The sequence below is a fragment of the Condylura cristata genome, unplaced genomic scaffold (genome assembly GCF_000260355.1).
Source record: "Condylura cristata isolate star-nosed mole 26May11 unplaced genomic scaffold, ConCri1.0 scaffold00029, whole genome shotgun sequence".
Lineage (NCBI taxonomy): Eukaryota > Metazoa > Chordata > Mammalia > Eulipotyphla > Talpidae > Condylura > Condylura cristata.
The window spans coordinates 9,967,175-9,992,028 of NW_004567130.1; the positions used below are offsets into that span (position 1 = coordinate 9,967,175).

The 24,854-nt window shown below is 53.9% G+C and overlaps 3 protein-coding genes across 6 annotated transcripts in view; 2 read left to right on the top strand and 1 right to left on the bottom strand.

Moving 5' to 3' along the window:
• The window catches only part of SMTN (smoothelin), a 21,008-nt gene extending 16,882 nt beyond the window's left edge, over positions 1-4,126 (top strand). For 3 of the 4 annotated variants that reach the window (XM_004690916.1, XM_012731016.1, XM_012731015.1), the window contains 3 exons: positions 297-448; positions 1,385-1,549; positions 3,831-4,126. In XM_004690916.1, coding sequence (XP_004690973.1) covers positions 297-448; positions 1,385-1,529 — 297 coding nt within the window. In that variant the 3' untranslated portion in view covers positions 1,530-1,549; positions 3,831-4,126. The remainder of the gene's footprint in view (positions 1-296; positions 449-1,384; positions 1,550-3,830) is intronic. The other variant, XM_012731017.1, reaches the window with a different exon arrangement.
• Positions 4,127-4,293: 167 nt separating this feature from the next.
• Positions 4,294-6,883, bottom strand: LOC101624967 (selenoprotein M). Its single transcript, XM_004690917.2, has 5 exons — positions 6,553-6,883; positions 5,440-5,475; positions 5,214-5,248; positions 4,792-4,870; positions 4,294-4,653 (listed from the first exon to the last, which is right to left on the bottom strand). The coding sequence occupies exons 1-5, from the start codon at positions 6,670-6,672 to the stop codon at positions 4,495-4,497; spliced, it is 429 nt and encodes a 142-aa protein (XP_004690974.2). The 5' UTR covers positions 6,673-6,883; the 3' UTR covers positions 4,294-4,494.
• An 8,027-nt stretch (positions 6,884-14,910) lies between these two features.
• INPP5J (inositol polyphosphate-5-phosphatase J) lies at positions 14,911-24,753 on the top strand. The gene is made up of 13 exons (XM_012731212.1): positions 14,911-15,047; positions 16,679-17,859; positions 18,190-18,306; positions 18,437-18,545; positions 18,717-18,833; positions 19,183-19,358; positions 19,830-19,941; positions 20,082-20,191; positions 20,334-20,517; positions 23,199-23,336; positions 23,485-23,562; positions 23,688-23,792; positions 23,988-24,753. Exons 1-13 carry the CDS (start codon positions 14,943-14,945, stop codon positions 24,462-24,464), a joined length of 3,009 nt encoding a protein of 1,002 aa, XP_012586666.1. The 5' UTR covers positions 14,911-14,942; the 3' UTR covers positions 24,465-24,753.
• The last annotated feature ends 101 nt before the right edge of the window (positions 24,754-24,854 follow it).

Below are 24,854 nucleotides of genomic sequence, written 5' to 3' on the forward strand. Positions count from 1 at the left end.
CCCCCCCAGTTCCCTGCTCATTGCCTTGTGCACAGCATTGGGTAAATTTCTGTAAGTAAGGATAGGAGTGGAGAGGGCATGATCATGGCCTAGGGTGGGTGGTGCTGGACTTCTTGGTCACTTGGTCCCCCTAAATAGGAGACAAGAGAGTTGACGAGATGACTTCCTCACCTGCTATGCAGCCTTGAGCAAGCTACAGAGTCTGTCTGAGACCAGTTGCCCTGTATCTGGAATGTCAGAATGCTGGGTGGGTTAGACGGCATGCGGGAACTGACCCGTCCTCCCGCCACCCCTAGCACGTGGACATCCAGAACTTCTCCTCAAGTTGGAGTGACGGGATGGCCTTCTGTGCCTTGGTTCACAACTTCTTCCCAGAAGCCTTTGACTATGGGCAGCTGAACCCACAGAACCGGCGCCAGAACTTTGAGGTGGCCTTCTCATCTGCTGAGTAAGTCTGGGCCCCAGCCCTACTGCTGTCGGCTGGGCATCTGGGGCTGAGCTTCTGAGCCGGTCCAGATGCCCTGAGGACCCCTGGAGCTGTCAGCCACAGTCAGACAGCAGCTGAGACCCCCTTCCCCAGAAAGCCCCTTGTCCTCTTCCGCCCCACCCACCTGCTGCTGAGCGCGCCAGGTGCCGCCGGAACGAAGGAGCCGCCGGCCCGCCTACCAGCCCCAGTCAAGGCCCACCAGGTGGCCCTGCCCATGTCCCCTCCAACCGCCCTCTTTCTCTCCTTTCCTCTGTCCTGCTCTCCTCCCACCATCACCAGAGCTTCCTGCTCCCACGGGATCCCGGCTGGAGATTCCAAAAGGAGGCTCCTGGCCCGGGCACCGTGCCCGCCCAGCCTATATAGGTGTTGCCAGAGGCTTATATAGGATATCAACAAGCCTTCCACTTTGGAATCGTTGCCCCGTCTGCTCACCTCACTCTCAGCACCTTCTTCCTTCTGTCTTCTCGCCCTTTCTCTTTCTGGTCCCCTACTCCCCTTCCTAGATTTCCTCCTCTTTCTCTCCCTCCACCTCCTCTCACGCCTCCCTCACCCCCCTCCCTGGGGCACAGCCCTCTCCAACCTTGGCATCAATGCCATTGCCCCCCACCCCGAGTTCCTGCTTGTCCCAAGAGTTCTTTGCACCTGTGACTGGTCTGGCCCCCCACCCCTGTCTGCATCGCACACCATTAGTGATGGGTAGTAAGCGGCACGTCCACAATGGGGAGGGGGCATGCGGGGGGCTGGCAGACTGCAGCACTGAGAACGTAACTGAACTCATGTCTCTGTGTGTGTGTGTGTATGTGCGTGTCTCTCTGTTTTCCTCCCCTCTCTCTTCTTTGCCTCTTCCCCACCCGGGCCCCACCACCCCGCCCCTTCCCGGCCCCCTACCCTCCCCAGGACCCATGCGGACTGCCCGCAGCTCCTGGACACAGAGGACATGGTGCGGCTTCGAGAGCCTGACTGGAAGTGCGTGTACACGTACATCCAGGAGTTCTACCGCTGTCTGGTCCAGAAGGGGCTGGTAAAAACCAAAAAGTCCTAACCCCTGCTTGGGGCCCCACGGTGAGAAATGCCGCCTTGCCCGCCTCTCCCCGTTATGCTGGAATCTGTTCAGTAGGGCACAGAGAGACTGAAGTGGGTGGGGGAACAGGGGCCCTGAGAGGAGCCGGAAGAGCCAACTAAGACCCTGTTTCCTGGTCATTCAAGACCTAGCAGGTGATACCTAGCAGGTGGCAGCGAAAACCCAGGTGAGCAGGTCTGAGAGGGAGGTAGCCTAGGAGACTGGGAACCCAGTGGAGGCAGCTGACACACCGGCAAATCTAGGACAGCAGCCTGAAAAAAAGGTGCAAACTAGGCTGGGATCTGAACAAGTGCAGGGTAAAGGAAGAAGAGGGAGTCCCAGGCAGAGGTCAGCCTAGGCACAGAGCTACGGTTGAGAGAGATGAAGAGTATGGCGTACTCAGAAAGGGCAAGAAGTTATGTTCTAGGTGTAAGGGAGAAGAGGATGCAGCCGAACTTCTACCTGAGGACAAGAGTCATGAAAGGTTTCCAGAATGTTCTAGCATTCTAAAATAGCCCTTGGGTAAGGGAAGGGGAGGAAATACACTATAATAGATAGAGCAGCTTGAATAGGACAGGCTTCCTGATGAGTCCAGTTCGGGTAGGGAGGAGGGTCCACAAAGTTGCTTGCCTCCACTTTAGGCACTAGGAATTTGCAGGGCCAGGCTCCCTGTTGGGAAGCTCAAGACTGAGGGCCATTTAAATAGGAAGATGTTTCTGGTTGGGGTCCTGATTCCCAAGCTGGCTGTGACACTTCCTCTCTGGTAACCTCACCTCAAGGCCACAGAGAATCCCCTTGAATCCCAATCCTGAGAGAACAGGCCATTCCAGGCCAGGATAGGTGGATAGGTGGGCTCAGAGTGCCCAGATCGGATTTGTGGGTGAGGTCAGAGCAGGGGCCACTCACTGGAACCCCCAACCCCCGTTCAGTGGCTCAAGGTTTCTTACCCCATCTCTTTTTCTACCCATTTTGTAGAAAGAAAAAAGGACCTTCTTTCTACAGAGGAGGGAGCTAGGAGATGGCCAGAAGTAATAGCATCAGGACAGAACTAGGGGTGCACTTACAGGCCCTGTGGGGCCTGGAGCAATTGTGGGCACCAGCCCATATGTACATATATAAACGCAGAGAAGCCTCATGCAGGTGACGGGAGGATGGGTTTGGTGTTGTCTCCAAGTCATATATGGACTTAGGAGCTGCTGCCCAATGGGCCAGTCTGGAGGGAGAGGGGCCCAGCCCGGCCCTGATCCAGTTGGAAAGTGTGACTCAGCCATCCTGATGCTCAAATTGCCTGGTGTTTGGCCTGTCACTGGGGCAGCTGGAGCCTTGAGCCTGAGTCCGGTCTAAACAATGGCTTTATAAGGTCTCCAGGGAAGACACCAGGGGTGGGAGGAAGCTCCAATCTGGGTTAGGGAGGCAGGAATCCCTGGGGAGATAGCCACAGCTGGAAGAAGCTGCAGAGAGAAACTTTCTCTGCCAGGGAGAAACACCAGGGGGAGGGGCAGGGACAACCCTAAGGGTATATAGGGCATCAGCAGCTGAGTCAGGAATCCCTCACTCATCTGAAGGGCTCCCAAGGTCTCATCAGAGGCTGAGAATATACTGTTGCTATAAAGGTGGGGAAACTGAGTCACAGGGCAGGGCTTTATGGGTACTTTTAGCACCCACACATAGTCAGCAGTAAAACCTGGTCTGGCAGAAGTCTTCCCAGGCTTCTTCCCTCAAGGAGTCTAGGTGAGCCGGGGCTAGGTCCCAGCCCTCCCAAGGTGCCAGGATTGACCATGAAGGCACAATATGGGAGGAAGTGCTGAACCGTTGGCTGTCTTGGGACCACATAATTCCTGCCCTTAAGCCTTCCTGCCAAAACAAACTCACTTCACACGAGTGCTCATTGGCTGCAGTTTGCCAGTGGTCAGGCCCCTTCAGATGTAATGGCCCAATAGGCTTGTGTGGGCTGGAGAGTGAACAGGAGGCCCACCTCCAGAGAGAAGGCCTGGGTCAGCACCTCCCAGGGCTAGGGCCCTGTCTTACTGGGATGGGCCACAGTTCACCCCCTCCCTCCTGCCAACCTGTCTACACCTGCTGGGCCCTGCTCCCTACATGGGTGCCTCCAGGCTTGAGTAAGCAGGCCTGGATTTTCCTGCCTACCTGGAAGGCTTTGCTCCTTCAGCAGATAAAGATTTTGTGGAAGACCAGCAGCCTACAGCCATGGAAAAGACCCCGGTACAGGGTCGCCATAAGGGGCGGGACCGGCGCTGACCACCATCCCCGTGCCCCCTTCTGCAGGATGCTGGTGGACTGCGTGCCCCTCGTGGAGGTGGAGGACATGATGATCATGGGCAAGAAGCCCGACCCCAAGTGCGTCTTCACCTATGTGCAGTCGCTCTACAACCACCTGCGGCGCCATGAGCTGCGCATGCGTGGCAAGAATGTCTAGGCTTCCGCGCGCGCCCTGCCGGCCTTGGCAATCTGCCCCCACGTCCAGGCACCGTTCCCTCTGCACCTGCCACCCCCCCTATCTGTCGCGATACCCTCCCCCACTTGCACACGCAGCGTTTTGATAAATTATTGATTTTCAACGATCCTGACTCCTGACTCTTGCCTCTCTTGGAGGGTTGGGTGGAGAATAGCTCGACAAGGTGTGCCTCCTCCCCAGATCCATCAGCTCAGCAGCAGGGGATACTGGGTCTCCAGGGTTATTGGAGGATTCCTATTTCCCACCCTCCCGTAGCAAGGAAGGAGTCGAGTCTCAGTTAAGAAGATTTAATGGTGCTAGGAAGAGAAGGAAGGAGTAAAGGGGTACCCCCAACTCATCCCTGCTGGCTTGGGGACGCGGGGTGTCGACACCCAACGAGGGAGGTGCTCCCGAGACGCTGAGCGCTTCATTCTGTCCCCAGGGCTCGGGCGTTGGGGAGGGGAAGAGTGGGAGGATGGTATCACGAGCCTGGACCTACAAATCCGAGTGGTCAGGAGCGTCTTCGGCGGGCCTAGCGGGCGCCCGCTGGTACTCGGGGGGCACAGGCGCGTCGGGCGCCGCTTTGCGGTAAAAGCCGAGCTCCTGCACGAGCGCGTTGATCTCCTCGCGGGTCATTTCACTTAGTGGGATTCGCTGAAGTGAGGGAGGAGGGTAGTTAGCGCGCCGGGGCCGCCCCTCGCCCGGTAGCCACGCCTCCCGGTAGCCACGCCTCCTTGTAGCCACGCCTCCCCAGGCCTCACCTCCCGGTAGCCCCGCCTCCCCAGGCCTCACCTCCAGCTCCTCATAGCGGTGGTCCAGCAGCACCAGTTCTGGGTCGGCGCCTGGGAGGTGTTTCATTACCAGGTTGTGGCTGGAGGTGGTGTTAAGGTAGGTAGCAGTGGACTGGTAGGTGGGGGCCTTGGCGCCTGGCCGATGTGGACCACTCTGCCACATTTGCCCAGAGGGGGTTCTCATTTATGCAAGGAAATTAGGGTAAACAGTGGAGGGCCCTGCTCTCCATTCCAGTTTCTGTGGCACTCATCGCTAGTCAGTTTCTCTCGCCCACCCAAATTAGAGACCACCTCCGTATTCTCTGGACAGCCACTATCAACTCCATTTGTCAGGTGAAAACATTTGTTATCTCTGTGAAGTTAACTGGCAGATTGCCCAGCTAACCTCTCCATCCTCCCTTCCCCAGAACAGAAAAAGGATACTACAATGGGATGTCCTGGGTGACAAAGGCCTTCACCTGGGGAGGAACCAGGGCATCAGACCCCAAACCTCAGCCCCTCCAGGGACCAAAGGGAAACTGAAGTCTGGTGAGGCCAACAGCCAGGCAGGCGTGGACTCCTGACTCCTTGTCCAGGGATCTTCTCCCCCTGATCACTAGGCCCATGTTGCCCACCCCCCAAGACCTGGGGCCAACCTTCCTTCACTCACCTCCTTCAGGCGATTCAGTTGTCATCCCCCACACGTCTGGAGGAGGACAAAATGGGTTAGGTCAGGAGTCCCTGGCATCTGCCCCAACCATACCCTCAGGGCTATTTCACCAAGTTAGGTCAGGACGTGAATGACCCCAAGGCACAGGGGAGCTCTGTTCAGAAGGGGAAACTAAGGCCTCGGGACACCAGAGGAAAGGAAGAGAAAGACCAGAGACCCAAAGGGCTATTTCCAGCGTTGGAGGTCTTGCTTACACATCTTTACTGTTTGCTCACTCCTAAAGGCCCAAAAGAAAGGAACACCCTACCCCTTTTAGACAGTCGGGACCTGCCTGGGCCTGGCCTTTGACCCCTGGAATCACAGGAGGGAGACAAATCAGAAGCAAACAGCTCCACACTGCCATGGGGGATCCCCACTGGTGAAACCTGCCATCTGGCCCACACTCCACTGAACAGAGAGGGCCCCTTCCCTGCATTCTCTGAGGGGGACCACCTCTAAGCAGTTGTCCAGACCCCACAACCACTGGCCCAATCTTCCCTCCTGTGCTCCCTCCCCTTTGTCACACACAAAACTAAGGCCCAGAGAAGGCCCTATGTGATGATCTAAGTCATACAGCAAGACACTCTGGCAGGGAATTTCTTGGCAGGGGGGAGCGTAGGGGTTGCTGCGGCTGGCTGGCTTCGGTACTGCAGCTCCCAAGCCCCTTGTCTGGCTCTTGTGTAGTGAGTGTAGGGATGTGCCCAGAAAGTCTTCCCTACCCAAGGCAGAGACCCTGGAAAAATGGGAATTCCAAGAAAAAGTGGAGTAATGGGAGGATGGGAAGCTGGGCCCCAGAGACTAGATTTGGGAAAGCCATAGGCCTGTAGAAGAGTGAGGACGAGCCAGCGTTTATATGTGGGTGGAGGGGGGAAAGGGTCGAGGGAGGGTGGGGGGCCTTTATCTGGCCAGATGGGGACTTGGGAAGGAGATTATATTTCCAGGCAGCAAAATCTGGTGTCTGGGGTGTTCTAAACCTGAGGAGCGGGAGCGATGGTCCTGGCACTGAGGGAAATTCGAAATCCGCAGGGTTACAGGGCCTTGGTGAGGGACTGCGCTCCCCGGCCGCACACTCACCTCTACCCGGGCTCGGGCCAGGCCGTGCAGACGGTTCCAGTCGGGCCGGAAGGTAGTGGTGGCGGCCGCGAGGGCCGCGAATAACAGCCACAGAGGCCGCGGAGGCAGCTGGAGGATCATCGAAAGCCACCGCGGACAGTCCGCCGGCTGGAGGAGAGTCGCCGGGCCACTGCGCCACGTCTGGGCTCGCGGGCTGGGCCCGGCCCTCGGGAGACCCTCCCAGCTCTGGGTCTCCGCCCCAGGCCCTCTCGGTGGCCTCCCACTAGCTGCGGGCGGGGTTCAGGCTCCGTTCTGGCCCTCAGTCCTGTATGTCCCCAGCACCAAAGGGTCCACGCTCCCTCTGCCGACCGAGAGCGAGGACGCTTCAGCTGCAGGTGGCCAGACAGTGCCCTCTCGCGCCGGCAGAGGGCGCCGGCGGGATGCAAACGGCCGAGGGGCTTCTGAGCGGTGAAGAACCTGGAAACCGATACCTGGGGAAGCCAGCCTCGTTTCTATTTTTTAGTTCTCCAGACGAAACTCTGATTAGGGTTTCAAATCTATGGGAAACACACTGGGCGCTAGGAATATTACATGCTCAGTAGGAGCTGAGAGAATGAGAGGTTTAATACATATGAAGCCCTTTAGCGTTAGCTTTAATTATTTCATTCCTTATCTCGTAAAGGTCCCATGAATTCCGTTTCCAGAAAATAGAAAGACTCAAAGGTGAAAGGATACAAATGACAGTCTGGGAGTCAGAGCACAGCTGTCTCTGTGCTTTTCTCACTAAAGCAAATTTGACTAGCTCAGGATGGTTCTTCCCCCTTCAAGCTTAAGGCAGACACAGCAAATGGACCGGAGTGCCCTTTGCCAGTGAATCTATATTGGGACTCAGTTCCTTCTCAACATCAAACCGAGAGGCCCTGGGCCCCTTCCTCCAATAATAATAGTAATAATAAAATTTAAGTAAGTAATATAATTTGATTTTATAACTACTTTTGATTTGAAAGATGATTGTAATCTAGGCTGGGCTCATCATTAGACAGTCATTATTTTTCACTTCAGATTTTTTTTTAGATGTGTTAGGATTGATTTATTTATTTTTGTATAGAAGAACTGGGGTATAGGCCAGAGGTGTGGAGGGTGAGAGGAGTCACCAGAGTGGGAAGCAGAACAGGTGGACCTACTGAAATACACTGCTGAGGGGAGCAGTGGGTGGGACAGGAGAGGTCTGCCATGCCACATGGGTCACCTCCCTAGCCAGGGATCAAACTCAGGCCACCGTGGTGCCGGCACTGAGACTTAACCCTGCACCACCAGGAGGCCCCTTACTTCTGATTTTAAAATAAATTAAAGTTAAAACATTTTCACAGGCCCTAAACATTCAGCCTCTTCAGCATCTCGCTAGTTCCTAGCCCTTTGCTTCGTTAGGCCTGCTACCTCCATCCACTGACTTGATTGCAATGGTTTAATAATAGGATTAGAGTTATTATTTAATAGCCATTCTCTATAAATAAACAAGGACGCTGTAAATGCAATTGGTTCTGTCCAGGCTATTGTAATAGGCTATGTCTACACTACTTTCTGCTGTGGGAGTATGAATTCCTCCAAGCTTTCAGAAGGACAGTTTGATTCAAATTAATCAATAAGAGAGGGGATCAATTTCTGAGTCAATATTGTTTATCAAAACACTGCTTAACATAGTGAAAAACCAAAGACACAGCTTAAGTACATCACAGAAGGGGAATGATGGCACCTTAATAGGTTAGAAAACCATGCGATTGGGGGCCTCCCTGGTGGCCTAGTGTTTAAACCTCAACACTATCACTGCTTTGGCCTGAGTTCAATCCCCAGTCAGAGAGCTGACCCACATGGCACAGCAGACCTCAGCTGTCTCACCTACTGCTCCCCTTAGTAGTGTATTTCAGTAAACCACCTGTTTTGCACCCGCTCTGTTTCTGGTGAATCCTCTTACCCCCTGTACCTCTGGCCTACACACCAGTTCTTCTATACACATACACACACAAAAATCATGCTATTGTTTAAAATGATGTAGCACAGTGATAAATAACCTGGTGAATGTTATTTATATTCATTGATATGGTATTACATTTTAATTTTTAATTTTATTAAATTTTAAATTCACTGTTATGGTATTAATTTTTTTTTGTTATGAAATAGTAATGTCAGTTGGGAGTTGCTATGCTATAGGCTGCAAGTCACAGAAGTTTAACTTGCTTGGACAATAAGGGGAAAATCTTTTGACTCAACTAACAAAAATGTCTACTGGCAAGAGCGGATTCTGGTAAGGTTCAATCTGGGTTACGAAGTCTCCAAGGGTGACACCTGGTGGCACGATGGGTTAAAGTGCAGCGCTGTGAATCTGTTCACAGCCACTGCTGCTGCTGCGCAAGTTCAATCCCTGGCCAGGTTGCTGACCGACATGGTGCAGCAGACTGCTCCTGTCTCACCCACTGCAACCCTCAGCAGTGTATTTTAGTCAGCCTGCCTGTTCTTCTCCCCACTCTGTCTCTGGTGAATCCTCTCACCGCCCCTGCATCTCTATCCTGTACTCCTGTATGCAAAAAAAGGATGTATTTATTTGTGCATACAGATCTGTGATGCAGGCCAGAGTGCAGGAGTGGTGAGAGGATTCACCAGAGGCAGAGTGGGGAGAAGAACAGCAGATCAGCGAAGTACACTGCTGAGGGGAGCAGTGGGTGGGTCAGGAGAGGTCTGCCACGCCATGTGGGTCAGCTCCCTGGTTGGTGATTGAACTTGCAGTGAAGTGGCTGAAGCAAGATTCATGATGATGTGCTTTAACCCATTGTGCCACCAGGGAGGGCCCAATAGATACATATTTAAAACAACATTCTGTCCTTCATAGCATCTGCTTATCATGAGGCCAGTTGTATGCATGGTTTTGAGGTGTGACCACTATAATCAGGGTCACAGTCTTCCTCATTCACATCTAATCAAGAAGTCATCTTTGTTTGGCAACCTCTTAGGAGAGAAAACAACTTTCTTTCCCAAAAAACCCTGAGTAGAAGTCTCTTTATATCTCACAGTTCAGCCTTGATATAAACATGTGTCTGGGAAAATGGGAATTGCTCATTGGTTTAACTAACTGGGACCCATTCCTAAAGCTTGTTGAGAAAGACATGGACTACAATAGATATTGTAGCAGCAACAGGTAGTCAACCAGTTTTATAAAATATGCATATATACAATCCTGGACCAAAAAACAAACTCTAGAAAGAAACAACCTGAGAAATCAAAATGCTTATCTCAATGTAGATGACATTATAGGTGAATTTTTTTTTGGCCTGTATTTCCTGTAATGAAAATATATCATCTAAACATAAAAGTAAACTTTTGCAAAAATAGTGGTCTACAAGCCTTGGGTTCCCACTACCCCATCCCACATCCCAGCAAAGGCCTCAGAGTGGCTGAAACCAGAGGCCTCATAGAGCCTGTGGTTTTTCTGCTAACAGAGCCAAACCTCAGGCCCCCATGGGCCCACACTGTACACTGGACAAATGCCACCAAAGCACTCTCATTGCATTAACCTGGACACTGTGGCCTAGAAGGGCCACAGCCCAGGCTGCTGAGAGTTCACTCCCCAGTCAGTGAAACCAATTGCAGAGACACAGCCATAACAGTACCGGAACATTCTGGCTTTGGCCACCATGATAGGCCTAGTATCTCCCAGAACAGATCCATGCCCTTATGTGACAGGTGGTAATCTAGGCCAGCAGCCTTCCTCAGGTAGAGCTGGATTTGGGATTTAATCTTTGATGGGATAAGAAAGACAAGGCTAGGGTCAGCCCTTAGCCTAAAGCCAGGTTTAGAACTGAGTCAGGGCCCAGAGTGGGGCTCACCTTAATCTGTGACCAGGATCAAGGTTCAGTCTCTGACTATGCTCAGGGCTCAGGTCTTTGACCAGACTCAGTGCACAGTTAAGGTCAGGGTGTGACCCAGGTCAGACCTCAGTTTAAGTTCATGGTTCAGTCAATTTTATGCTCTGGGCTTAGTCTATGACCAAAATTAGGCTCAGAGCTTAGTCAGTCACAAGGTTTAGAGTTCAGTAGATGACCACACCTGGAGTCTGTCAGTTAGTCAAAAATCAATTAGTCTAGACCACCCTTAAGAGTTCAGTCTCTGACGTGCTCAGTCTTAAGCTAGGAACAGGGCTCGACCTAGGACCAAAACTGATGTCTCATGTTGGATTCAGTCTTTGTCAGGCTTGGATCAGGACTTAGTGTGTGACTAGAGTCAGAATCCACCATGGTCAGAGTCTCAACATGGGGTCAGGGCTCAGTTAACACCAAATAGAGCTCAAGTTGGATCGGGAACAAGCCATAACAAGGGCTTAGTCTGGGTCTGTGCTCTGTCTGGACTCCCATAAAGAAGTTTCTGGAGACATGGAAGAGTAGGACAGGATGCCTTGCAAGAAATGAAAGCCCCCGGGTTAGCTTAGTAGACCCAGTTCCCGAGGTAAGTGTCTCCTTGCCTGCAAAGCCGGATGTCCTAGAGCCTTCTAACCTACATGGCTCTGCTGCCTGAGATCCCCTCGCACCAGAATAAAAATAGCCACTCACTTCAGAGCAGCTGACAGCGGGTGCCTGGCTGCCTGGGAGGAGGGGGAGCGGAGGAGAGGAAAGAGGGATGTCTGAGCTCAGTCCCAGCTGTGCGACCTTGGGAAAGTCACCCCTCCTCCTGGAGCTCACTTCCTGAGGGCAGAATGGGAGGTGAAGATGACATCTGCCCCCAGGTAAGAACACAGTGCCAGGTAAGAACACAGACCGATGTAACACGTGGCACTTGTTACCAAGAAGAAGCCCCAAAGGGAAGGACGGGAAGAGGAAAGCTCCTCCTTGCCCTATATATTTTCTCCTCCAGGAAGTCTTCCCTAATTCTTCCCTCTTACATTCCACAATACCTGTGTCACCCTCGACACCTTGAGACATTTCTCAGATAGTAGTCACACAGACCTCCCTCTCGGCGGGCCTGGATCAGGGAAGGAGAACAAACCCCTCTGTACTGTAATCACTCAGGTATCCCTAGGAGGCAGGTAGAGGAAGAGGAGGAGAAAAGAGGGAGAAGAAAGCCTTCTTTCCCTTCCCTGCTTCTGGTGTCTTTATTCTGAGTCAAAGGGCCATGGGGTACATTTCCAAATTTTGCATCCTTCCATGCTGGAATCTTCTACATTCCATACCTTTGCATCTGACGCTTCCCCTGTTTCCCTGGGCATTTCTCCATTTCACTGGGCAACACAGACTCCCCTTCTGAAAAAAGGTTCACTGATCACCTCTGTGAGGGAGAATTATCTATCCCCTGCTCTGTCTCCTGCTGCCCACCACTGTGCAATTCTCTGCCTCAGTTTCTTCAAACAGGGATCTAGTTGTCAAATAGGGCCTTGTGTATTAACTATGACTTACCATGGAGTGTATCTGTGAAGATCTGCCAGCCACCAGCTTCCTCTCCTATCTCTGACCCAAACAGCTGAGGGGTAGCACTAAAAGTCTCCAGGAGGGGGCTAGACAAGCTGTACCCTCTGTCTCTGTACACCCCCATCTTTACCCCCTGGGGTGAGAGAAGGCAGGGAGCCAGGAGGGGCCTCCAGAGACAGCCGACAGCCGTCTCCAGGGGGGCGGTTCTCCCTGGCAGCTGCCCCCGGCCTGCCTGCACCCTGCGCCTAGGAGCCTGTTATCAGCCTCCTTAGTCATCATACCAGGAGCTCAAATATAGCTCTTCCCCACTCAATTCTCAGTCAGGGTCCGCCCTCCCACCCCCTTCCCCTGGCAAGGCCATGTCTAGGTCTCAGAGCCTAGACTCAGAGGCCCTCTCTCCCCCTCCCTTCACTGGGCCTCAGTTTCAGTATCCAACAAATGGGTAGCTTGGAGGAGATGATAATTATGAAAACGATATTGCTGATACGAACTCCACGGCAGTTCCTCTAACTGAGAGCGTACCTGTGTCAGCCTGTGCTAAATGCCTCACATGCGTTATCCTGCCAGATCCTCAGAGAAAACTTGGAGGTAGCTACTGTTTTCTTTTAGCTCCCTTACACAAATCAAGAATCCCAGTGACCTCCCCACTTTAGTCCGTGGCAGGGCTAGAAACAAAGTCGCCTGCATCATCTGAGTTCAGGGAGGAGAAAAGATGGGAAATCTGCTGGTGATGAAATTTGCATGGCATTTACCAGTGTCCAAAGGGTGTTGGTTCTCTAGCTGAGGCCTAGGACTAGTGCCAAGGACTTAGATCTGTCCCCACCCCTTTCAGGATTTCAGCAAATGCCAGATTCTCTTAGGGCCCTCAGTTTTCTCATCTGTAACATAGAAGAAGACTAGGCAGGATAAGTTCTAACTTTCCTTCCCTTTCTGGTGCCCTGAGCAATGCAACCACCTACCTCCTTACTCATTGCGACCCCTTAGCTCCATCTCCAAATCCACCTATATAATACCCACCCTGAGCTACCCCTCAGCTGTTGGGGTCAGCTTCCATCAATATAATACCCACCCCCACTTTTACCTCTGTTGTTCCTCCACTTCATCACCATTACCACCAGCCCATCATTCTTCTGCCTGACCATCACCAACATCTGTCTGCTGTTGGCATTTTTGCTGTTACCTCCACCATCTCCATTTATCTGAACCATCACTTGCACCTTGACCTTTGCTGGCACCATGATGTCCATCAAATCTTTGCCACATCCACTATCACAATTTTATATTTGGTCATTTCCATGCTATAACACCTCCCACATCACCACTGTCATCACCTCTATAGTCACCATCCAAAACCCTTTCTACTCCAGAGCCCTAACATGAACAAGGTATCTGCCCCTGAAAACTCCACAATGTTGCTGAGTGAGAAACATCGACCCAAAGACAAATAAGGGCCAGAAACAAAGTTACCTGCAGCTCAGGAAGGAGAAAAGATGGGAAACCTGCCCAGGGCAGACACACTCATTTGCATGACATTTACCAGTGCCCAAAGGGCATGGAGGCTCACATCCCAGCCCTGGATGACTGAGTTCACCAGTCATCTCACCAGGTAAATTTGAGCAAGTACTCCTCCCAAATGACAGCCAATAAGAACTGGAGAGAGAAAAGCTGAAAGGAGCTGAGATGGGCCTGGTGTGGGGACACCAGAGAGCAGGCACAAGGTGTTTGCAGAAGAGAGGCCAGAGCTGAGGTTGAGATGGAAACCCCATCCAGGAGAGGAGAATGAGGTGTCTGTCCACATAATTTCACAAAGGGGCCATTGAGGATGCAGAGGTGACTCAACCAACAGAGAGGTTGGCGCACAAAATTCAAAATTCCTGCTTAAACTGAAGGAGACTACTCCTCTCTAAGCAAATCTCAAAGTTCTGGAGGAGCTGAGACTACAGGAGCTGCTTAGCAGATGTGAGAATGGGGAAGATGCAGGAGCAGAGAGCCCAAGCCATCCTTGGCCAAAGCTAAATCTTGTCCTTCTTCTCATTCATTCATTCACGGACATTGTCCTAGTTGGAGATCAGGCCTTTGTGCTGGGTGCTGGCCAAAGCAGTACCCACATCTGTTGTTTTTTCCCTCCTGCAATCTGTTTCCCTACCCCTGGGTCCTTCTTTACTGCAGTTAAGACACCCCAAGTGGCTCCTGCAGGTAGGTCTTGGGGTCACTGGGGGGCTCCTTCATTTCACTGAGACTCAGGGGATCTCCCCAAGTCACTTTGAGCAAGTACCCCTCCCAAGTGACAGCCAGTGAGTACTGGAGAAAGAAAAGCTGAGAGGAGCTGACCTGTGATGGACTTGGCTGTGGGGACATCTGAGGGCAGGCACAAGGTGTCTGCAGAAGGAGAGGCCAGCCCTGAGGTTGAGATGGGAAAGGGCTCCAGTGGCTGGAGCCTGAGTGTCTGTCTCTGAGATGAGAAGGGAGGGAGCAGGCACCAAAGCCTGTAAATGGGGCAAGGGTGGGGGCCATGGCAAGCTCTGAGTTGGCAGGGAGTCAGGATGGTCAAGGATCAGGGCAGGGACTCTGGTGTCTCTGAGGCCCTGAGGATGATTCTGGTCTCTGAGCTACCTATCTCTACCTTACCCTCAGGTGTGACAATGCCCCTCCTTTGAGCATGGGCTAGCCAGCCTTACTGGTGGGAGGGTGCGGGTAGACAGCTTTCTCCACGCTGCCTGTTGAGATGTGGGCCAGGACAGTGAACATACTATCCTACCTTCCCCTGGCAGGGAACCCTTCACAGTTAGCCCAAAGAGTTCCCAGGGCTAGCCACCTTGCCCTGGCCACCTCTAGGCTGGGAAGTGGGTGCCTATGCCTTTAAATTCTCAGCAGGTTGAATCGGCTGATGACATCACTGGTTCCCGGGAGCGGAGGAGATACAGCCTGAGCAGAGGGAGCCCGGGCTGCCGGGCTGCAGACATGGAGGGCCAGAGCAGCAGTGGCAGCAGGAGGCCAGGGACCCAGGCCAGCCTGGGCCTCTTGCCTGGACCTCATGGAGTTTCCCAAACTGGAGGATCCCCTAAGGTAAGACCCCTAAAACCTAACACCCTACCCCTGACTCTGCTCCCCCCACACACACACCATACACACACTGCAGGCATCCTGATGCCCCTAACTGAGGGGCTGGTACTCTCTCTGCCCACTAAATAGGGACTGAGTGAACAGGGGACTGTGGGAGTTCAGTTGGAAGTGATGGGACACCCAGAGAGAGATGGAGTCAGCCATCTCCAGGAGCCCTTGAAAGAGCCCTGGACAAGGTGTCAGGGGACCCAACTGTGCTCCAGCTTTGCTGTGTGACCTTGGGCAAGTTGCTTGTACTCTCTGAACCAATGCAAAATGAGGAGACTTGTTCCTGAAGACTAAAACTGTGACATCTGGGATATCTAAGTTGTTGGTGCAAGAGGCGGTGTGGTGGTTGAGGGGGATGCAGAGTGGGACACTTGGAACCAAGGAGAATGTCCAAAATGCTGCTTCAAAAGCTGAGTTTGGGGAGGGAGGTAGAAGCAGAGTTTCATGTTCTCTGAACCGAGAAGGACACAGGATGCAGACAAAACTTCCCTTCTGGAGGCAGGATGGGGCTACCGGAGGGCCAGGATAGACCTTCTTTTGCCCTCCTTTATAAAGGACACTTTATCCTGTCTCCTGGAGACAGGGACATCAGAATGGATGGGAAAGGGAAAGGATGTTCCTGCACCCCCTACTCCAACTGGTGGGCAAAAAGGGGATCTCTGCTTGTCCTTACAGGTGGGGCATAGGGTGGATGAGGTAGAAGGGCACCTCAGCACAGAGAGGTGTGACGCCAGTATCAACAGAATCCTGGACTTGCTCTGAATGTCAGAATCATGCTCGCTGAAGATGGACTATTCCACAGGGGCTTGAACAAAATCCTAGTAAAGACTGAGCTTGGAAATGCAGATTATAATAGACCAAGACTTCCAAAATACAGTGTGTCCAGGGACCCTTTCCAAGGTTCCTGTGTTTCCAAGAAAAATGAGCCCCTGGACAGAGATGTGTCTTCCTTGGGGTCACACTGAACTGGGCTTGGAATTCACATGGCTAGTCTCAGCCCCAGGCTCTTGGTCCTGCACGAAGCTCTGGGAATGGGTGAGGTCAGAAAGGGCTGTGACCAAAAATTTGGGATTTATGCTGGGGGCAGAAACTGAGGGTTCTGTAATAATATAAATGAGGGGAGCAATATTTATCAGGCTGCACCCAGGATATCCACAGTGGGCCAATATGGGGTGACAGCTCATTTGCCCTTGGCTGGGGGAGGGCACCAGAGACTGCCAGGAGGGTTACCCAAAGAAGCTGCTCCAGCTACCTAACAATAGGGTCTGCAGGTGGGGATCAGATGAAAAGACAAAGAGAGCCCCTAGGTTTGGGTTCAGACTCTGCCTCATTAGTCAGGGTCTTAGTTTCCCCATCTATAAAGAGGTATCAGATTTGAGGGAAGGGACAGGGTTCTGTGTCCTCTTTCCTCCAAGAGAGAAGCTAATTCACCAAAATGGATTGAGGTGAGAAATTAGGAAGGACTGTTTGGAAAGGTGTGACTTCATGGTAGGCGGGCTCTGCTGGGGGTGGGGGGTGGCTATGACAGTCAGGGGCCCAAACCCCTCCTTAGGATTAGCCTGAGTCTTTGATTTGTCCTCTGCAAGGTGGACTCAAGTTTTCGCCTCCCAGTGAAGGAGCATGCGGGCCTAGTATCCTCGGAACCAAGGTTGGTTCTGGCACCTGGGGAGCCACGAACAACCACTCCAACTTCCTCAGAGGCACCAAAGCTGGTTCTGGCATCTCCCCGACCAATCCTGATTCCACTGTCTACCCCTGGAGGGCAGAAAACAGTTCCTGCCCACAGCAGCTCCAGCCTGGCTCCAACATCTGTCGGCCAGTTGGTGATGTCGGCCTCGTCTGGGCCAAAGCTTCCTCTAGTGACCTCAGGTTCAGTCCTGGCTCCCACATCCCTGGGGCAACTGGTGATGTCTACTTCAGCTGGGCAGAGGCCACTCCCAGCCACCCTGGGTCCCAGGCTGGCTCCACCATCCAGAGACCAGAAGCAGGTGCCACCTGCCTCCGTGGGACCCAAGCCAGCACTGGCAGCTTCCGGCCTGAGCCTGGCCCTGACGTCTGAGGATCAGCCTCCACAGCCCCCCTCCAGCTCTTCCCCAGTGCCCAGTCCTGTTCTGTCGCCCTCTCAAGATCAGATCCTGACTCCACCACCCATGGCATCAGCACCAGCTTCTGTGGGATGTACACCAGCTAAACAAAGGGATGCCCTAACCCCCAGGCTCCCCCCTCCTTCTGAAGGTCATCTTCAGCCTCTGGCTCAGGCATCTGGTCCTGTGGGCTCCCCATCCCTGATCCAAACTTCCCCAGACCCCCGGATGTCCCCCTCCTTCAGAGCCCGGCCTGAGGTTCCCCGCAGCAGCCCTGAGGATTCTGTCCTGCCCCGGCCTCCCCAGACCCTGCCCCTGGATGTGAGCCAGGGCGCTCCAGAACCTGGCATCCGCTCCCCTGGACTTTTGTCCCCCACTTTCCGGCCAGGGGGCACCTTGAACCAGACTGTGCCCCCACCTCTACCCAAGCCTCCACGATCTCCAAGCCGCTCCCCCAGCCGGTCCCCCAACCGGTCCCCCTGTGTTCCTTCAACTCCTGAGATGAGCCACCTCAGACCTGGCACCCAGAATGCTGGGCCTTGTGGGCACCTGAGCCCCAGCCTTCAGCTTCCTGAAGCCCCAGTCCCAGTCACCACCACCTCCTCTGCAACCACCTCGTCATCCACCTCTACATCTTCCTCTTGGTCAGCTCAGTCTACCTGCAAGAATGATCCCGGTTTCTGGTGAGGGGGCCCTCTCCCAAGACAGACGGTTGAGGCTTCAGCTATGAAACTAGCCATTCTTCCAGGGGATCTCATTCTACCCTGCCCATTACTCCAAGGAAGAGCCCTTTGGGACCCTTCCTAAGAGATTCCTTCCTAAGAGATTTGTTTCCCACTGCCTCAATTGATATCCCTAGGAAAAGTCTAGCAGGAGGAATATTGAGCCAACCCGTGGGTCTGTGGGTCCTTCGCGGGCTTCTCAGCATATTTCCCCAGAAATTCCACCCAGTGGGAGGGAGGTTGGGATAAAGTAGAGATGCTAAAGAACCCCTCCTATGCCCCTGCCCCTAGGATCACTGTGGTCACATGGAACGTGGGCACCGCCATGCCCCCCGACGATGTCACATCTCTTCTCCACCTGGGCTGCAGCGGCGATGACTGTGACGGGGCAGACATGATCGCCATAGGGTGAGGGGCAGGGCGCGTGGACCCCCTCCCGAGCCCCTCTGTGCACCCTATCTCAGCCTCTCATCCATGGGAGGGGTTTCTTCTATGCCCTCCACACCGAGAGCCGCCTCATCCCTCCCGCCTCCCCCAGGTTGCAGGAAGTGAACTCTATGATCAACAAGCGGCTCAAGGACGCGCTCTTCACGGACCAGTGGAGCGAGCTCTTCATGGACGCGCTGGCGCCCTTCAACTTTGTGCTGGTAACGTCTTCCGCAATCTCTGGACTGGGTCGGAGACCCCGTGGATTCCTGGCCCTAGCCCTGCCTGGACCCACTGCGGGCCGTGACTTGGGAGCCTTAGGGCAAGAAAAGGTGAGGGCCGGGGCTGCGGAATCGTGCCCCGTACCTCAGTCGCTTGGCCTCCCGCCACAGGTGAGCACTGTGCGGATGCAGGGCGTCATCCTGCTGCTGTTCGCCAAGTACTACCACCTGCCCTTCCTGAGGGACGTGCAGACAGACTGCACGCGCACTGGCCTGGGTGGCTACTGGGTGAGCGCGGGGCGTCCAGGGAAAGCACTGGACCCTCAGGGGGCTGTAGGTTAGACCCCCGGCTTGCCAAGCACCGGCAAGGAAAGGTCCCGACCCCATACTGTGAAGCTGGCTGCTCTTCCACCCCACCCCCTTCTCTAGACCCTACCCTTTTCCGCCACCAGCCAACCCCCGCCCTAATCCAGGTGTTCCGCTCATTTCGCTAGAAACCACCCTCTTCCGGGCCCTACGGACTGGCCCCGCCCCTCCCCTACGCCCCGCCCCTCCCCTACGCCCCGCCCTGTGCCCCGCCCACTTTCTCACCTCCCCGCTGGGCCCTGCGGTGACCTGGCCAATCTCGCCTCTCAAGGGCAACAAAGGTGGAGTGAGCGTGCGACTGGCGGCCTTCGGGCACATGCTCTGCTTCCTGAACTGCCACCTGCCGGCGCACATGGACAAGGCGGAGCAGCGCAAGGACAACTTCCAGACCATCCTCAGTCTCCAGCAGTTCCAAGGGCCAGGGGCTCACGGCATCCTGGATCACGAGTACGGGCAGGGGCGGAGCCAGTGGCGATGGGGCGGGGCTAGTGAAGGGCGGCCGGGCCTCCGAGTCCCCGCAAACTTGGCGCGGGACGCCGACCCGCCGGGAAGGATCTTGGGGCCTGTGGCGGTGTGGGGTGCGGGTGGGGGTGTCTGTAACCACGCAGACAGCTAGCAAACTAGGTATACGAAAGCAAATACGGCTGTGGGAAGGGGGGCGCGGAGTGGTGGGAGAGGGCTGAGCCTACGGGTGGAGCTTTGCCGAAGGGCAGGCTCTTGCTGACTGTCCCAGCCTGACTTCCCAGTAGATTCGCACCCCTGCGGTTCCTCGGCTGGCTGGAGGCTCTGCCGCTGGCTGGAGGCTCTGCCGCCCACCCGCTGCTTTATCTCTAGGGGCAGCAGGTGCTTTCGTGTTAGATGGGGGTGGGGACGGGCTCGTCCATCTGACGGACCCTGTTGACCCTCACACCTGAACAGCCTCGTGTTCTGGTTTGGGGACCTGAATTTCCGTATTGAGAGCTATGACCTGCACTTTGTCAAGTTTGCCATCGACAGCAACCAGCTCCAGCAGCTCTGGGAGAAAGACCAGGTGTGGAATCCCAGCCCACACCCCAAACCCTGAAGTGCACAGAGTATACCCCAGGACACACCTGTACCGTAGGCTTGGTCCCAACCCTCACCTGCCTTGCCCAAGCTACTGTCCAATTCTGCCCTTCTGGACCCTCACAGCTCAACATGGCCAAGACCACCTGGCCCATCCTAAAGGGCTTCCAGGAGGGGCCCCTCAACTTTGCGCCCACCTTCAAGTTTGATGTGGGTACTAACAAATATGATACCAGGTGAGCTCAGCACTGGAATGAGGTGGGGATGTGGGTTGAGACCTTCTGGATAAGGGGCACAGGGAAGAGGGGCAGGAGATAAGGTTAGGGTTAGCTCTTGAGCCCCAGCCCCTGACACCAGGGCTTCTCCTGTCCACTGTAGTGCCAAGAAGAGGAAGCCAGCCTGGACAGACCGTATTCTGTGGAAGGTCAAGGCTCCAGGTGGGGGTCCCAGCCCCTCAGGACGGGAGAGCCACCGGCTCCAGGTGACCCAGCATAGCTACCGCAGCCACATGGAGTACACAGTCAGTGACCACAAGCCAGTGGCTGCCCAGTTTGTCCTGCGGGTGAGTTCCGGCATCATCCTCTCATGACGTCCCCCACACCCTAGCTCAGCAGTATCCCCTCACACCTGCCGTCAGCAGCATCTGTTTGTTGTAGCAGAGTAGGAGTAGAGTTATGATCTCCATTTTCATATGAGGAGACTTAGGTTCAGACATAGCATCATTTGCCCAGGGTCATTATAGCTAATCACAGGATTTGAACCCAGGCTAGTTTGATTTCCTAGTCTATCCATGCCTTTTCCACTAATCTCTAACTTACTACTTTCCAGAAAGATTAAAATTTACATATATAGTAAGACTGGCAAAGTCAAAATGCTCACCCAGCATCATGTAGCATTCATTCACATCTATCCATGATTTATCATCCTACCATGTGTCTGGACCTGTAAGAGTTAAGAGTGATGGGCAAAAGGAGTAGGCATATAAAAAGTATGAAGTTTAAGTCTAAATAGTCACTTTAATTTAGCACATTTAGGACCCTCCCTTGTGGTGCGATGGGTTAAAGCACAGCACTGCAAGCAAGCTGTAGCTGCTTCAGTGCGAGTTTGAGCCCCGGCCCCAAGGTGATCCACTTTGCATGCGGACCTCTTTTGACTGCCCTATGCTCCCCTCAGCAGTGTACTTCATCACTCTGCCTGTTCTGCTCCCCACTCTGTCGTTGGTGAATCCTCTCACCACTTCTGCACCTCTAGCCTGCACCCCAGTTCTGTATGCATAACTATTTAAAAAATAATAATGATTTAGCAAATGTAGGATTCAGGCCCTTAGTTGTCTAAGTAAAAAGGGGAAATACTAGAACATTAATATTGGAATTGAGAGCCCCTGTAATCCAATTCTTTGTTTTTCTAGTGGGAAACTGAGGCCTCTGTGTGGTGGACACATGCCATGGTATACTGTCCGTGTTAGAATGGGATAGGTTCCATCTTTCCATCCCTGAAACCCAACTCCGGACTCTCCAATTCTCTTGGTCTGATAAGGCAAGCCCTGCAGATCAGAGACTGTTTTCCCTGGGAACTTTATCACATGGTCAGTTGTGGGGGTTGATCAGTATCCTCCTGGGAATAGAAATCTGCTCATTTCTGGTCTCCTCTAACCTTTATTAGAAGGTTTAGTTGTGGGGTCCATCAGGGTCCTCACCTTGAGAGCTACTTCTTTTTTTTTTTTTTTTAAGATTTATTTATTTGTGCATACAGAACTGGGGTACAGGCCAGAGGCTCAGGGGTGGTGAGAGGCTTCACCAGAGACAGAGTGGGGAACAGAACAGGCAGATCGACGAAGTACACTGCTGAGGGGAGCAGCAGGCGGGTCAGGAGAGGTCTGCCACACCATGTGGTCACCTCCGGGGCAGGCGGGAATCGAACTCGTGTGGAGGCAGCTTTAGATTCTCAGTGCTGTGCTTTAACCCGCTGCGCCACCAGGGAGGGCCGAGAGCTACTTCTTTTTGGCATCCAACCCTAACCTCCCTTCCTTGTTCTGACTTTCTGTCTCTTATACAACATCACCTATGGAGCACCTATTACATGCCAGGCCCTGTTTAGCACACCAGACATATGTCATTACTTTGAATATCTTTGTAGGCCCTGAGGTGTCCAAATTCTTTACCCAGTTTTACTGGTAAAGGAAACTAGAGTCCAGAGAACTTAAATCTCTGACCCAAGGCAACACAACAGAATGGGACTGAGTGGGCATTTTATCCCACAAGGTCTTCTAGGGCATTTCCCAGAGGCCCCACTCTCCCATCAGCTGGCCAAAACTGCTGTTAGGAGCCTTGGGACAGGGAGAGGATGTGCTTGTTTCTTCTGAAGCAGCTTGGCTCAGAAGATGAAGATGAAGGGAAACCTGAAACCAAATAAGCAGGGAAGCAGACAGATAAACAGGGTGCCAGACTCAGGCTGGCACAACCTGAGTCCTCCCTGAGGGACAGAGGTGGAGTCAATACCCTGGCCACCTGCCACCCCAGCAACCCCATGCAAATGGGTGACCCCTGATTGGCCTGGAGTGACCCTTGGGAGAGGGTACTCATGGCTATAATTTGTCTTGAAGACAAATTATGACAAGATCATAGTTCATGGATCCTTAGTACAAGTGGAGAAACTGAGTCTTGGGTTGTCTAGAAACTTATCTGAGATCATGGGGCAAGTTAGTGGCAGTAACTGAAGTCTCTAGCCTTCAGCCCAAGACTCCTCTTGCCTGCTCAGGGATGTTCACCTGACCCCAGGATTATCCAGTGTACCACGTCCCTCTTGCTATAGGCAAATCATTCATTCACTGGTGACCAACTGTATACTGGAAAGTATATGGGGTGCTTTACAAATAGTATCTCACTGAATCTGCAGAATATTCCCAAGAGTTAAATAAGATTCCGAGTTTACAGACAAGAGCCCTGGCATTCAGTGAGGTCAGGAAATTCACTCAGCACCAAACAGCCTGCCGGTGGCAGAGCCAGCCAGGGCGAAAGCCCCAGTTGGTTAGCTTCAAAGCTGCGTTTTCACTCCCTAAGAATGCTCTGGGCAGAAGGAGCCCAAGCTGCCTGGTATTTACCCAGGAGCTGTTCTGCCTCAGTTTCCCAGTCTGCAGGGTTTCAAAGGCCCTTTGGACCAACCAATTTGTGCTGACTCAAGCCTACGGGCCCTGGGTGCACGGACTGTTAGAGCTTCTCCCTCATGTGGCGCCTGGCCCTGCAGTTTGCCTTCAGAGACGATGTGCCGCTGGTACGGCTTGAAGTGGCAGACGAGTGGGTGCGACCGGAGCAGGCTGTGGTGAGGTACCGCATGGAAACAGTGTTCGCCCGCAGCTCCTGGGACTGGATTGGCTTGTACCGGGTGAGAAGGGCAGGAGTGGTCAGAGACTCGGGAGGAGGAAGGGCCTGAAGGAGCTGGGCCCTCAGGGTATCACTGACATCTCCAGATGTCATGCTGGGAGGCCCCCGGGGTCAAGTGAGAGGGCTCACAAACTTAACTCTCATCCCAGGTGGGATTCCGCCACTGTAAGGACTACGTGGCTTACGTCTGGGCCAAACATGAAGATGTGGATGGGAACATCTATCAGGTAGTTAAGTGGGTGGGGAAAGTTGAGGGAGGTCTCCCTCACCCTGGGGGGCTTAGAACTTGGCTTGGGAATCCTGAGGCTACTTTCCAGACCCCAACCTGGGCCTCTACCCCTGGACCCACCAGGTGACATTCAGTGAGGAGTCCTTGCCCAAGGGCCATGGAGACTTCATCCTCGGCTATTACAGCCACACCCACAGCATCCTCATTGGTGTCACTGAACCCTTCCAGGTGAGTAAGCCAGACTGTGGGTTGGGGTGTGCCAAAGGACCCGTCCAAATGCCACAGCCTCTACATGCTGCTCTGTGACCTCGTATAAGGAACCTGACCTCCCTGGACTGCCAGTGAGGAGGCCTGAAGTGATCCCAAGAGCCCTCAGTGGTCAGTTGGGGAGAAGAGCATCCCAGTGACTAATCTTCCCCTCAGATCTCGCTGCCTACCTCGGAGGTGGCCAGCAGCAGCACAGACAGCTCAGGTGCCAGCTCCGAGGATGAGGATGACAGCACTCTGGAACTGCTCGCACCCAAGTCCAGAAGCCCCAGCCCTGGCAAGTCCAAGCGGCACCGCAGCCGCAGCCCAGGCCTGGCCCGCTTCCCCAGCCTTGCCCTGCGGCCCTCTTCCCGAGAGCGGCGTGGTGCCAGCCGCAGCCCCTCGCCTCAGAACCGCCGCCTACCCCGGGTGGCCCCTGACGGGGGCAGTGATGGCAGCAGCCAAGGTGGTCGTGAGGAGGGACCCTCTGGGCTGCCTGGCTCCCGGGCCTTCCCACCATCTGTGCCTCGAAACCTGCGCTTGCTGCCTGCCTTGCGTCTAGAGACCGTAGACCCAGGTGGCGGCAGCTCCTGGGGACCTGACCCGAAAGTCCCAACCCCTAACAGCCTGTCTCCGAGCCCCCAGGGCCAATAGGGATTGGGGAAAGGGAATGTGGCACCCTGAGGGTGGGTGGGCAGTGGGCCCTGGTGGCCCCCACTCTGTCCCATCTTCTGCAAACCTGCCTGCCTCCCTCCACTGCTGCTCCAGCTTCATTTGCACCTGCCACTCTGTCCTGACCAGGAGTGGACAACTGGGGTCCCCCAAGCTTGGTCCCGGCATCTTAACTGTGACAATCAGCAAAGCCCTGTCTGGGCCCCCATCTGGGATGGGGTGAGGGGCAATCCTGGAGGTCATCCATTAGGAATAAAATTCTCCAACCTCACTCCTGTCTGACACCTGTTAGCAGTCTGGGGGTGGAGGTAGTCAGAAGAAAGGACTAGAGAGGCAAGAGGATGACAGATCTGATAATTACCAGGCACCAGC